General features: G+C 26.9%; 1 protein-coding gene across 3 annotated transcripts; it reads left to right on the top strand.

Annotated features, from left to right (window-relative positions):
- The first annotated feature begins 3,459 nt into the window (after positions 1-3,459).
- LOC100161706 (threonine--tRNA ligase, cytoplasmic) lies at positions 3,460-11,715 on the top strand. 3 transcript variants are annotated; one of them, XM_016803939.2, is made up of 17 exons: positions 3,485-3,567; positions 4,773-4,863; positions 5,138-5,231; positions 6,227-6,315; positions 7,433-7,587; positions 7,662-7,911; positions 8,027-8,140; positions 8,627-8,770; positions 8,860-9,006; positions 9,079-9,273; positions 9,908-9,978; positions 10,100-10,262; positions 10,325-10,462; positions 10,589-10,767; positions 10,862-11,036; positions 11,103-11,217; positions 11,293-11,715. In XM_016803939.2, the coding sequence occupies exons 6-17, from the start codon at positions 7,810-7,812 to the stop codon at positions 11,439-11,441; spliced, it is 1,692 nt and encodes a 563-aa protein (XP_016659428.1). In that variant the 5' UTR covers positions 3,485-3,567; positions 4,773-4,863; positions 5,138-5,231; positions 6,227-6,315; positions 7,433-7,587; positions 7,662-7,809; the 3' UTR covers positions 11,442-11,715. The 3 variants fall into 3 exon arrangements, with proteins under 3 accessions (XP_016659427.1, XP_016659428.1, XP_016659429.1); XM_016803938.2 differs by lacking the exon at positions 4,773-4,863 and having other exon boundaries at positions 3,460-3,567; XM_016803940.2 differs by lacking the exons at positions 3,485-3,567; positions 4,773-4,863 and adding an exon at positions 3,588-3,694.
- Positions 11,716-14,132: the final 2,417 nt, after the last annotated feature.

Genomic DNA, 14,132 nt, shown 5'->3' with positions numbered 1-14,132 from the left:
TAATAAATAAAAAGTTCCAAAAAATTTTAAAATAAAAGTTTCTATTGGTACTTCAAACTATGTGTCATAGAAGATATGTCTTATAAATTTTAGGTAAGAATAATTATTTTTCTACAAATTCACCATCCTCCTAAATAATGATAAAAATATACCTATCAATAATATCTATATAAATGTTAATAAATGAATAATAATAATAATAATTATTTCATTTAAATAAATAAGAAAAAGTGACGATATTAAAAAAAAGTGATAATACCACAATAGTGATAGGGAAGTAATATTTGCAGGACGTAGTTTATTATTATATTAATTTATGACATCTATTTTCTATAGGGTTACCTACTTTACGCATGATAATATAATATTATAATATACGAATAGAGATGTCAGATACGATGTATAGGTATTCAGAAATTCGACTCTTTTAAGACTTTTAATTTATTTTATTCTAGACATTTGCTCTGTGTGATTAAATAATTTACATATATTCACATTATATTATTATTTATTATACATTAACTGTTGACTAAATAGCAGTGTTTGGCGAGTTCCTTATAAAAAGGAATTCGTTCCGTTCCTCATTCTTTTTTTAAAAAAAGGAATTCGTTCCTTTGTCGTTCCTTTGGAAAATGAACGAGATCCTTTTTTAGTTCCAAATAAAATAAAAATTCTTATTTAATCATCAATGTTTTTAGTTTCGTATTATGCATACTTCTTTAATTTTTATTTATAATATATAACTACAAGTAAGTACCTAAATATTTTATATGTTTATGCAATATATTATTATATATTATGAGATTTTCTTCAAAATTTAATTTTTGGCTAACGTATGTCGATTGTCTTAACGTCGATACTCGATAACAATCACTAATTAGGAATATACATTATACACATTAAAAAACTATATCTTAATTTCGATTTTTACATACTTACCTGTGTAAATTATTGGAACTAGAAAGGAACGAACAATTTTGTTATTTTTCCTTAAGAAAAAGAACTAGTTTATTTTCTCGTTCTTTTTTTATAAAAAGGAATTCGTTCCAGGAATCCGTTCCTTCCAAACACTGCTAAATAGGTATATTTAAAATAAAATCGGTAGGAGCTTCTAAAATGGTTGTAATATTTTTAATTAGAAATCATAAATGGAAAATGAGTGCTGTGGTTTACATATTACTATAGGCTACAGTATATTATATGTAAAATATTGTATATTTGTACTATTTAAACATTTCTATATGTTTTTTTGCCAATGTAAAAATGTTGAACACCATTTTAATTTTTAAATGCATAATACCTACCAAAGGTTAGCAATATTTATTTTAATTTTTTTTATTTAGCTTCCAATACTTAAATAATACTTATTATTATACCTCAACAGTTTGTATTAGAGAGAAAAACATAAGTGAACAAAAGATTAGGTAGGTACTTATAAATATGCCATAACATTAAGAAGATAATTTATGACGATTATATGTAAATATAAAACTTATTTTTAAAAAAAAATGTAATAAAAAATGAAAAATTTCACAATTTTAAATTTTATGAAATTTTCAAACACTACCTAGTACCTACATCATGCTCGTACTTAAGAGGACACTACACAGACATTTGTTGCTTCCATCTTAAAAGCAAATTTTAAGCCCAGCAGATCACGTTTAGCTTCTTTAGTTTAAAAATCAATTAACCTCTTGTAGAATTTAAAGGTACGATTATTATCTAGGACATCTCATTGGCTTTTTTATTATCATATTTTTAAAGCGAGTTATGAGTTACAAATAATTTACAAAAAATTTCAACTAATATGCATTTATTGATATAGGTATTGTAGATCACGGTGCTTGACCTTAAGACATATTATGTTATATAATATATTAGACCCATTATTATGTGGGCAAATAATTCAATGCCTTAAAAACATATTTACAATATATATTTGGGCAGTTGTCATAAGAATGCATTTCAAATATGCAATAAAAATATTATAAATTAAAAATTATTGAATTGTACAAAAAACTGCTACGTTCAAGATTTCAAAAATCTAAAAATGGCTAGTATTAAGCAGTGTTGGGTAGTAACGTAACGAAAGTAACGCGTTACGTATCTAATTTCATTAGAATTATTTCCAAGTAACGAAAATGTAATGGAAATTACTTTTGCAAAGTAATTTCTATAGAATAACGCGTTACAGTTTCGAATTATTAAGTACCTACCTACCTATTGCGAATTGAAAAAAATATATGTATAATGCAGTTATTATTATGTTTACCAAACTAATATGTATATATATTTAATTTTAACTCGGCACAATTCATTTTTCAATGGTTTTGATGTTTCAAATGTCTAATTGCACCGTAAATCACGAGAACAGTTATTTAATTGATTATTACTTTAAATAGGTTTCCTATGAATATAGCTTGTGTGGAAGACTACATTTTTTATGATCCTCTTAATTATACAGGTTTTATAAAGAATTAGCTTGTTCAATTTGCCTGCAAAAGATAATTGCCCAGAAATTTAAAAAAAAAATTATTTTTGTAACTATAAAGTAATGAGTTGCTTTTCTATTTGAAAAGTAAAGTAATTTCATTACAATTTTATTTGAGTAACGATTAAAGTAACTTAATTACATTAATCTCTTAGTAACGAGTAAAGTAACTTAATTACTTTTTAAAAGTAACTTACTCAACACTGGTATTAAGCCATGACAAACCTTTGATTTTAATCATAAATTCAGGGATGTAGTTAAATTCTAAGTCACTGTCTGGTGTAATACGTAGCTTTATTTTAGTAAGTGCCCTTTAAATGTTGTAATGCAACAAAACATACAGAGTCCTTATCATGTCGCGCGTAGGCACGATTTGTACGTGTGTTGCGATTACTGAACTGCGTTATAACTGCTTCGGTTTTCGCGGTAGAGAATCGACATTTTCACGATATTTAAATACGGTACAAATCGTGCAGTGTACAAAGTTTCATAACTGTTGGTAAAGTATTACGGATTTTCAGCAGTTTTCCTGTGAGCTCCGGCCCGTACAACTATTATATTTCTGAGATAGGTAACTCGGAGGTGAAATTCGACGGGATATCTTTGAATTTTGTAGGAAGTTGTAAAAAGGTATTATAATGGCCATTGTGTATCAGCCCATTCAGACTTTGTTTGCCCACGCTGTGGCCGCTTTGGCCCCGTTCAGCACATTAGACCACAGATATAATATATGTATATAATATAATATCTGTGAATTACACCGACTCGTATATAAACACTTCGGGCGGTTGTCTATTTGACGTGCCCATTATCCGACCGTCACGATTTCCAAATAGTTAACGATCGCTCACCTTTTATGACGTGTTATTGTTTTTTGATTTCAGAATGAAGTTCTCACCGTTTCGTACACAACATCGTCCAGTTCACAGGAGCACTTTTCGTTGCTTATATCATTTCTGTTTAAACCTCCATGTTAATGATAAGAATAACGATCACGTTATTTGATAAGAATACGTAAACGGGTCACGAAAGAGTTGTAGTCATCAAATACCTCGTTTTCGGTTCGATTTGTTCTGGTAAGTTTTTTCAATTTTATTAAAAAATGTTAAGTATGTTTATAATCACAAATTTCAAAAATTAATTTCAAAATACTCTGACAACGCAGATATTGTGATTAGATTGTATTTCAACGTTTTTAACGAAGTAGGTATAGAGAAATTGACAAATAGGTTATATTTTGTTTCATGATTGTCCATTTCATAAAACTTTAACTCTCTTAACCCGCTTAAGATATTCACTTGGAAAATAGGTAAAAAAGGATTTAATGGTTGATATTAACAGAACAAAATAATATACATGTTTTATCTATACGTATTGCATAATATAATTGGTTTGTTAACGTTACATTAAATATTGATCCATTTTGTTAGTTCATTTCTTCTACATTCCATAAATGAATCGAGTTTGTATATCCATGTTATTCAATTGGGTACAATTCGAGATTATGTACATTTCAAAATGAGTGGATATTCAACATAATACATTGCATTATGGCAATGACGCAATATATAATGTTTAACATTCACTTACTGAAAATCAACAATAGCTGAACCATTTACCATTATATATTATGATTATGTTAATCTTACATATTTTTTTTATTTCTCAATGATTTATTTTTCATTTTCTTTTAAAAACAGTATAGACTTGACAGATTGCCTTCCATATGACCGCAGTCACATGATATGTATTATCGACACGTCAAGGATATTTTTCCATGTCATTAAAAACTTTGATTTACCATTTAAGTATTAAAAGACTAAACGGGTGGTTGTAATCAAAATGTTGCTATGTATTATGTACATATAATTAATTATTTTATGTATACCTACAATATTGAAACAATATTTTGTAGTAAGTCTTAATAACCTAAGAGACCATCTTACCCATATGTGTTGTCTTTCGCCTCTGTCTTACTCTTTTGCCATTTAAAGTACAAAACGATACAGATCAATGAAACTTTGAATTTTTAAATAGGTATATTCAGTTAAAATTAGTTAATTATATTTTTTTCTAGTTTAATATCTTAATTTAAGATTTTTTTATAGAATACCCATATTTACTAATTCACAATATAAAAGAAAAAAAAATTAACACAGGTAGACTGGAAGTTATCTTCATTCTCACAAAGTACTTTAGTAGGCAGGTCGTGTGAGTGTGGGTGAAAATAAATTCATATCTAAAATACGTTTGGCCACCTATAAGCTCTTAACAATTTTAGGCGTAATATTTGCCCAATGAAGAAGTGAATGAGCTGCTTAGAAGTGAAAATCTTGATGGGCCGATATATACCAATCCTGCCCTGTAAATAGGTACTTACTAATTTGTATTAATAGTTAAATAACTATTCAAGGAATAAATGCATGACTTATTAAGTTTGATAAAATTCACTACTAATTTGAAAATGTTAGTTGTAACATTAGTTGTGTTTTAATACTAATTTATACAATGTACGTTTTATATCAACATTATCAGATTTTAATATTAGTTATATACATATTTTAATCTATCTATTAAAAAAAATGCTATTTTATTTGTTACAATTATTTAAATCTGTATTATTAATTTTTTTTAACTATTTTTCAGTAAATTAATGCGTTTAAAATTGTTAATTGACTTTCATCAAACAATAATTTTTGGAACGCAATCTGTTCGTGGACTAAGATTACCCAAATACCAAGTAAGAAATATTTAAGTAAAAATTAAAAATAACTAAAATTTTGTCGTTAAAAAACATTATAATTTGTAACAATCTATCTCTAATTTATTAACTGTAAATAGTATAAGAGATCATATAGATATTTGTGATAATCAGTTATACTATGGTATAAATAATTATATTAAAATATGTTTGTTATCATATTCTAACTGTAATATACAGTAACTTGTTGTGCAATATGTAATTAAGTAAAGTATTTAATAAAGCTGTTCATAAAATAACTAACAAGACCCATTTATAAATAATATATCATCCAACATATAAAAAATGTATTATTATTGTATTTAAAAAAAAAACAATTTACTAGGTTTTTTAAACTCAAATAAATTTCAATTTACTTAGAAATGCTTATTAGTTATTAATATAGAAGTGATTATATTAGGTTAACTTAGCTATAGTACTTTTTAATTAATTGGAACGTCTAAAACTATTTTTTTGTCACGCCTGCACCGAAAGTTTGGTTTTCGACCACGGTTGAAGCGTTCGAAAGCAACCTTTTTCCGTCCAGCGGGCGGAAAAGAGGAAATCCCCAAAAGTGCCGGGCGGAAAAGAAGAAATCCCCAAAAGTGCCAGCCGCCGGGCGCGTATCCCCTGCACAACCAGAAACGAAAATGTATACCTACCATGGTCCTTGCAAAACATAAACTTTTGGTTACATCTTAAATTTATAGTATAACCTCTTTGCATGACGCATAAACATTTAAACATATTTTGTAGAATAGTCTATAATTGTTGCATAGATCCCTGCATAACCTTTTCCATGAACGCAGGGGCGTGACAAAAAATAGTATGTGTGGCTCACTTCCCGCCCTTGCCACACAATATACTATTTCAATTTTGTGTGTTCTATTATTTATCATTTTAGTGAACTCAAAAAAAACTTGTTTTAATTCTATAATTATAATATTATTGTATCTAATAATAACTATATCTAGCTTGTTTTTTTATTTTTTTAGAAACCGAGTAAGAAAAAAATGGCATTGAAGGAAAAGGAGGAAAACAGTCGCAAGTTTCAGAATTAAAACCTTGGCCATCCTACATTGAGGTTAGAATAGTTAATTTGTATTTACTATATTTTACTGCTTTTAACTTATAAGACTTCTTTAATTGATTTACATTATATTATTATAATTTTGGTTACTGAATATTTCAAAAAGTGAATTTTTTCTAATACACAAAGGGTAGTGTAGTGTAGTGTAGTGCATACAAAAATATCTTTGTTCACGCACATCAATTTATACAATTCATGTACCAAAAGAAAATCAACAATTTTTTTTTAGTGTACTGGTTTCTTTTTGCCCCGCCGGGTTGAACATCTGTTGTACTTTGATATTTTTTATATAGTGTTAAAAAACTTTCAAATAAAAGTAAATATTAACAATAAATTGTTTACAATTAATAGCAGCATAGTTAATAATATAATTTTTATAATATTATATTATAAATATTTTAATACTTTAATGATATCTCATAATACACCCTAAAAGAATATGACAGATTTATGAAGTTCCTTAAATATTACATATTATCTTTTTTAACAATTTTTTTGTTGTTGTAAAAATTGAATGCTAGTATTAAATATTGCGGAAAATAATTCATTAAAATTAATTTTTAACAATATTCATAATAAGCTATTAACGTTTGTAAGATAGTTACCCACTTTCAATTATACACCTACAATATAACAAAACAACATGTTGACAACATATTAACATAGTAACATGATTAAAATATTAAAACTTTTAAGTAATAATTACCTTTTTTCCATAAATTGATCACATACTGAATTTACTTAAACGTAAAATATCATAAAAATATCGATATTTTACATTTTAGAATTGGTAAAGACTGCATAAGTGTTACCATGAGGCCTAGTGGCGGGATGATAAATTGTATGCCTTGGTGGTGGGGCAAGAACAAACAAGTACCTTTCTGGTATCCAAATTGTTATTACAAATTTGAACTCGATTTTCATTAGATATGTAGGAAAACATTTTTTTTCAAACTACTATGTATAGAACTACATAATTATATAACCATTCTAGTCTAAAATTCAGTTACAAAGGCCAAATATTTTTTAATAAAAATATAAATAGGTACTTTTAAACAATTATATACAATTATATATTATACATATTTCATCTTATTTTTTTTTATTTCAGGATCGTTTGAAGCTTTGGGATAAACTTAAGGAACAATATAATAATGAACTAGCCAATAAGATACTGGAACCTATAACTGTAACATTTCCTGATGGAAAAACCACTAATGCTAAGGCTTGGCAATCTACACCATATGATGTAGCCAAAGGCATCAGGTTTGGAATTAAAACTAATTTTTATATCAATATATATTTTGTGCATATAATTAAATTTTTAAATTTGTATGCAGTCAAGGACTTGCCGATAATACAGTGATTGCTAAGGTTAATGGAGAGCTTTGGGATTTGGATAGACCATTGGAAAAAGATTCAACATTGCAGTTACTCAAAATTGATAACGAAGAGGCTCAAAAAGTATTTTGGCATTCATCTGCTCACATGCTAGGTGAGGCGATGGAAAGAATATATGGTGGATGTTTGTGCTATGGACCACCTATTGAAGGAGGATTTTACTATGATATGTTTATTGAGAACAAAGGAGTAATTATCTTTTATTATATATAATCAATATAATATGTATTTAACTTTATATTATACACCTCTAAGCATAAGGATGATTAGTATGTATTTTTTATAAATTACACTTGTTTATTAGGTATCAAACTTTGATTTTCCTGTAATGGAAAATCTTGTCAAACAAATTGTTAAAGAAAAACAACCGTTTGAACGGCTTGAAGTTAGTAAAGAAGATCTACTGGAAATGTTCAAGGTAATATCCCAAATATGTTTATTGATTTATTGGTTTTTAATAAGCGTTAGAATAAATCATTTAATTTAAATTTAGTTATTACACAAAAATGTTTATATTTGTTTATTGTAATAGATGAATTTATAAGATAGTAAATAATATATTTATAAATGTATACTTATTTAATTAGTAAAATTACAAAACTATTAATTTAGGTATTACAATTTATTTTGTATAACATATTGGATGAAGCCAATTAAATATGCCATTTAATACCCTCCTAGAAAACTCATTAAAATAAATAAAGCGCTATAATGCTTGTAAACATTATAATTTGCATTTATTAATAAGTGGATAATTATTATTATAATAATATAAAATATCATTCTCATAACAATTATCAGTATGTTTCGTCTTGAATTATACCAAAGAAAATTAAATAGTTCACTATAATAAAATTTTAAAAAAAATTACAGTTTTACTTATTTTTATTGTGATGTTATTTAGTACAATGAATTTAAAGTGAGAATCCTCAACGAAAAAGTTACAACACCAACAACTACTATTTACCGATGTGGGCCATTAATTGATCTATGCAGGGGGCCACATATTCGTCACACAGGCAAAGTCAAAGCTTTTAAAGTTATCAAAGTAAATATGACTTTTTTATAAATTATTAGTATATTGTATTACTTTAGAAATAACATATTTTTCATTTGCTTGATATCTTTTTATTGCAGAATTCCGCTACTTATTGGGAAGGAAATTCGACGGCTGAAACATTGCAACGTGTCTATGGTATTTCATTTTCGGACAATAAGCAAATGAAAGAATGGGAAAAATTCCAAGAAGAAGCTGCCAGAAGAGACCATCGTAAAATTGGAAGAGTCTGTATTATTATTATGTTTATGATAAAATTAAGTGAATAGAAACTAATTGTATTTATAATTATATACTAGGAACAAGAACTATTTTTCTTCCATGAATTAAGTCCAGGATCTTGTTTCTTCCAACCAAAAGGTGCGCATATTTATAATACTTTAATTGAGTTTATTAAAAGTGAATACAGAAAACGTGGATTCCAAGAAGTAGTATCGCCGAATATTTACAATGTTAAGTTATGGCAAACATCTGGTCATTGGGCACATTATGCAGTAAGTTAACCTAGTTTCTTTTCAGCTTTTATTTGAGGGAGAAAAGAGGATTTATAATTAATTTTATTTGTATTATGCCCGGTTGCATAAAAGTCATTCATTAAATAACTAACAAATGATTAGTTAATGGCTCGTCAAATCAATGTTACATTACAATACACATTTATTTAAAATTTACTTATTAACAGCTGAGTTCATATCGCAAGGTGGTAATCGTGAATGTTATTGATAAAATTATAATCAGTAAAAATAATAACTAATTAATTACTGGTAACATATTTTAACAGTCTTTAAACTTTAACAATCTGATATCAGGCGACAGACTGATTTAACGGATTCTTAAATATCTAAAGAACAAATTTGTTTAGCGAGTCGTTAAAACGGCTAATTGTCCGCTAAATGTTTAAAGATCTTTTATGCATCTTATAATATTTTGTGCAAAGATAAGTAAAAATCATTAACTTATATATTATATTCACTATAACTTTGTCTTTATATATTCAAAAAATGTTTTATTTACACAAAAACTTTTTACTTGAACTGAGAACTTAATGGTACACTTAACATATCTTATATTTTGTTTAGTTTACAATTGTAAATTGTAAATATTAATTAAAATTAATTTTATTTTCAGGAAAACATGTTTTCATTTGATGTTGAGAAAGAAACATATGCTCTGAAACCAATGAATTGTCCTGGCCATTGGTAAATACATCAATAGATTTTTTTTTTTTAATCTAATCAAATAATAAGTCCAATTTTGTTGTGATAATGAAGAACAAAATATAATCTGTTAAAATTTTAAATATTATACAATTGTTTACAGTTTAATGTTTGATCATCGTAATAGATCATGGAGAGAACTGCCACTTAGAATGGCAGACTTTGGTGTACTTCATCGTAATGAGTTATCAGGGGCTTTAACAGGATTAACACGTGTTCGACGTTTTCAGCAAGACGATGCTCACATATTTTGTACTACTGATCAAGTTAGACTAAATCAAATTAAATGGAATATTCAAATATATTAATTTATAATTATTTGATTTAGATTGGTCAAGAAATGATGAGTTCATTAGACTTTTTACGTCATGTATATACTGTATTTGGATTTACATTCCATCTTCGTTTATCTACAAGACCTGAAAAGTATTTAGGCGAGTTGGAAATGTGGGAAAATGCTGAAAAGGTTAACATTTTATTTATACTAAGTAGATTTCAAAATGTCTTATATAATGTGTTTAGTAATTTATTTAGCTTACATAAATTATTTTATTATAACGTGTTTCTAATTTTTCTTTACACATTTTATTAGCAATTAGCTGATAGCTTAAATTCATTTGGTGAACCATGGACATTAAACCCAGGAGATGGTGCTTTCTACGGACCAAAAATTGATATAACTATTTCTGATGCTTTAAAACGCCAACATCAATGTGCTACCATACAACTTGATTTCCAGCTCCCAATTCGGTTTAATTTAAACTTTATCAGGTATTTAATTTAAAATTTTAATTGTTAGCAAATGCCAATAATTAATTTATAAATTATCCAATGATTATTTTACAATTCATATATTTTGTTGTAGTGAATCAGGAGAAAAGAAACGCCCAGTAATCATACATCGTGCTATATTTGGTTCAGTAGAAAGAATGATAGCTATTTTAACTGAATCGTTTGCTGGAAAATGGCCATTCTGGTTGTCGCCTAGACAAGCAATTGTAATACCTGTTGGTCCTCAATTTGACGAATATTCAGAAAAAGCAAGTTTTATTTGTTTCCTGGCATTATAATTTATTGTATTAATGTAATTTAAATAATATTAATAGGTAAAAAAAGAAATATACGAGGCTGGGTTTATGTGTGATGTAGATGTTGATCACGGTGATACTTTAAACAAAAAAATTCGTAATGCACAGTTGGCACAATATAACTTCATTCTTGGTTTGTATTTTTGTTAATTAACTTCGTAGTCATTTTTAATTAATTTCTTTGATTAATTAATTATTAATATTCCAGTCGTTGGAGATAAAGAAAAGACTGCAAACACTGTTAATGTTCGCACGAGAGACAACAATGTTCATGGTGAATTCAGTATTGAAGAGACAATTCAAAGACTACAAAAATTAAAGATTTCAAAAACAAATAATAGTGAAGTTGAATTTTAATAAGATTTATTGATTAAATTATTGCAAAAAAATATATTTAGAAAATAGTATTCATAACTTTTTCACTAAACTTATCTGTTTCATTAATTTTATTCTATCAACAACATTTTGATTTAAACTATAATAATTTGCATTTATTCTATTTATTATATAATAATTTATACTTTAAAAATGAGTTTCCTTATACTAAAGACTAGTTTTAACTAAATATTAAGATTAGACTTTGTAAATTGTGGAAAATGATTTTTTTTAATATATTTCTTTTCACCGAGTTTTAAATGTTCATCTTCTTCACCGTTCTACTTTTCTACTAAGGGTAAAATGAATCACTGGAAAATTATGTAAACATTACTACATAATTACACTACTAATATAGTCATACTATCAACCACTAGAATACTAGATCATTTTTTATGTTTTGGAGGGTTTGAATTATTTTTATGAATACACAATTATAGAAGTAGATTCATTACATTTAAATAGTATCTCTACTTGATATATCTATCTGATTGATAGAAGTAAATTACGTTTTTAAAATTTCACCCAAACATTCCAAAGTTCTAGCGTATCATACTCTATACTAATTTACCTTTTCTTTTCCATTTACTTACTCGGATAACCAACACAGCTCACTGGTATTTTGCTACATATGCACTGGTAATGAAGATATATTAGGTTCTTGGAAGTACTTAATAGTTATTAATATAAATAATAGATATATATATATATATAACTTTAAAAATACATCTATATAATATTATTAATATTGTTTTCATGTCAATAAACATCTATTTAACTTAATTAACTATTAAAACATTGATCAAGTAATACTGAACTGTTATTTTACTTGAATGGACATTGACAATAATTGTCTTCTGTATTTTGCAAATAAACCCATTTTTAATGTTATTTACTGATAGTAAATACTAATTAATATATTAATTCTACACAGATATAAAACTATCAAAGGTTGATATAATATTAACATTAAATTTAAAGAATTACAAATAATATATAATTCAAGGCAATAAAAATGACATTTCATTGGAAACTATTTTCTTATATTGTTTGTATTTGAAATGACTTTAGGACATAATATGTATTGCATGTAATACATTCAGTGGCGGTTTTGGTGTGTGGGTGTAGCCCGTCCATACCTAATTATTTGGTGTTCACCTGTTAAAAAGTTCAATGTCATGTCTTTTTTATAAGTAAAGTAAAGAATTATTACGACATACTCACAAAAACATATGTTGAATATTTTCAACGAGATTTATATATGAAAAATAACTTGGTGATCAGACTATTGTTCCAAGCTCAAAATGAAATCTGACAAGAGAGGAGACTGAAGAATAAAGTTTTCAATGCATTAATATTTATAAATTACTCGTATTTCTATTAATAAATCTCAAAATCTTGAAAGCTTTTTAATAAAAGTTTAATCATTATGTAATTGTATATTATTATAATGGGCAGATATTATGTATTTTATTAAATATTAATTTGATTTAAAAAAAAAAAAATACATTATAGTATAGTAAATAAGTAATAGGTTTTAAGTAAAGTGAAGACTAAAGATGTAATATTTAACAGTACAAAATAATATATTAATTATTATAGTAACTAATAAGTATATAATTCCATTAAAATATAAACTATACAAATTACAATTTACAAGAAGTTTATTTTTTTTTAAATACTACACAGGTAAGTAGTAATTAAAAGAAATTGTTTACTTACTTATACTTACATTTTCGACGGTTATCACTGTATACACAGTGGCGTCATTACAGTTTTTATTAAACCAGGGCAACTTTTCACTGCTTTTCAGACTCAAAATTTTTTTCCACTCTGATTCTCATAACATAGTGCCATAGTAGTAAGGGTGGGGGAGGGGTGGTAAATGTGCCGACTTAAGATTGATGTAAATACTAGACTGGGGCAAATGGGGCATTTGCCCCCCCCCCCAAGTTTCGCTTATGTTATTACTACATGCGTTCTATTATATTAGTATAAAGTCTTCACGATTATTTATAAATGTCAAAGCACTATTACATATAATAATTATATTACTTGGCGCACAATACTAAATACATATTTTATACTTTTTCTAACAAATGTAAAATCATTTGTTTCCAACATGTTTATGGCGGAAGCGAGTAATTGTTTGCACCCATTTCGCACCTACAATATTGATCGTAGTTATCGAGATTCTTTGAGATTTTCTGAACATATTTAAATCTTTGTAAAATTACCTACCTACGTACCTATTTCAATATTGAAACCTAACGATTAATGAATTAAAACCATTAAAATATTCAGTCAAAGTTATTTAAACTATTTTGTACTCCTAATATTATAATAATATCATGCAATTCGGCTATGTGCCCGATATAAGTTCGCAAGCAATGCGACCTGTAGAATTTGAGTTTTGGCACGTAATTCGTATGCAGCCGCGGTTCATTCGGATCAGCACCGCCGCTATTGTTTTAATAATGATTTAATAATTTGTTTTCTTTATTTTCATAATAATAATAATAATACCTAATATAGGTATACCAACACGTTTAAATACGTAGGCGGCGGTGGGCGTTTTAAATCACGTTCGCCGTTCGTTGTCGTCGTCACTGCCGGCCGGCTATAAAAAAAAAATTTTGCAGAAAATCTACCTGGGTAAAATATGAAAAGTTT

This window comes from Acyrthosiphon pisum, chromosome X, assembly GCF_005508785.2.
Source record: "Acyrthosiphon pisum isolate AL4f chromosome X, pea_aphid_22Mar2018_4r6ur, whole genome shotgun sequence".
Taxonomy (NCBI): Eukaryota; Metazoa; Arthropoda; class Insecta; order Hemiptera; family Aphididae; genus Acyrthosiphon; species Acyrthosiphon pisum.
This window is presented reverse-complemented; position numbering and strand designations above follow the sequence as displayed.

Excerpts from the sequence above, each read along its gene's own strand:
- LOC100161706 (XM_016803938.2), top strand. The coding sequence starts at position 7,810 with ATGCTAGGTGAGGCGATGGAAAGAATATATGGTGGATGTTTGTGCTAT. Across the intron at positions 10,463-10,588 it reads TGTGGGAAAATGCTGAAAAG|CAATTAGCTGATAGCTTAAA; the intron begins GTTAACATTTTA and ends ACATTTTATTAG. Across the intron at positions 11,218-11,292 it reads ACAATATAACTTCATTCTTG|TCGTTGGAGATAAAGAAAAG; the intron begins GTTTGTATTTTT and ends TTAATATTCCAG.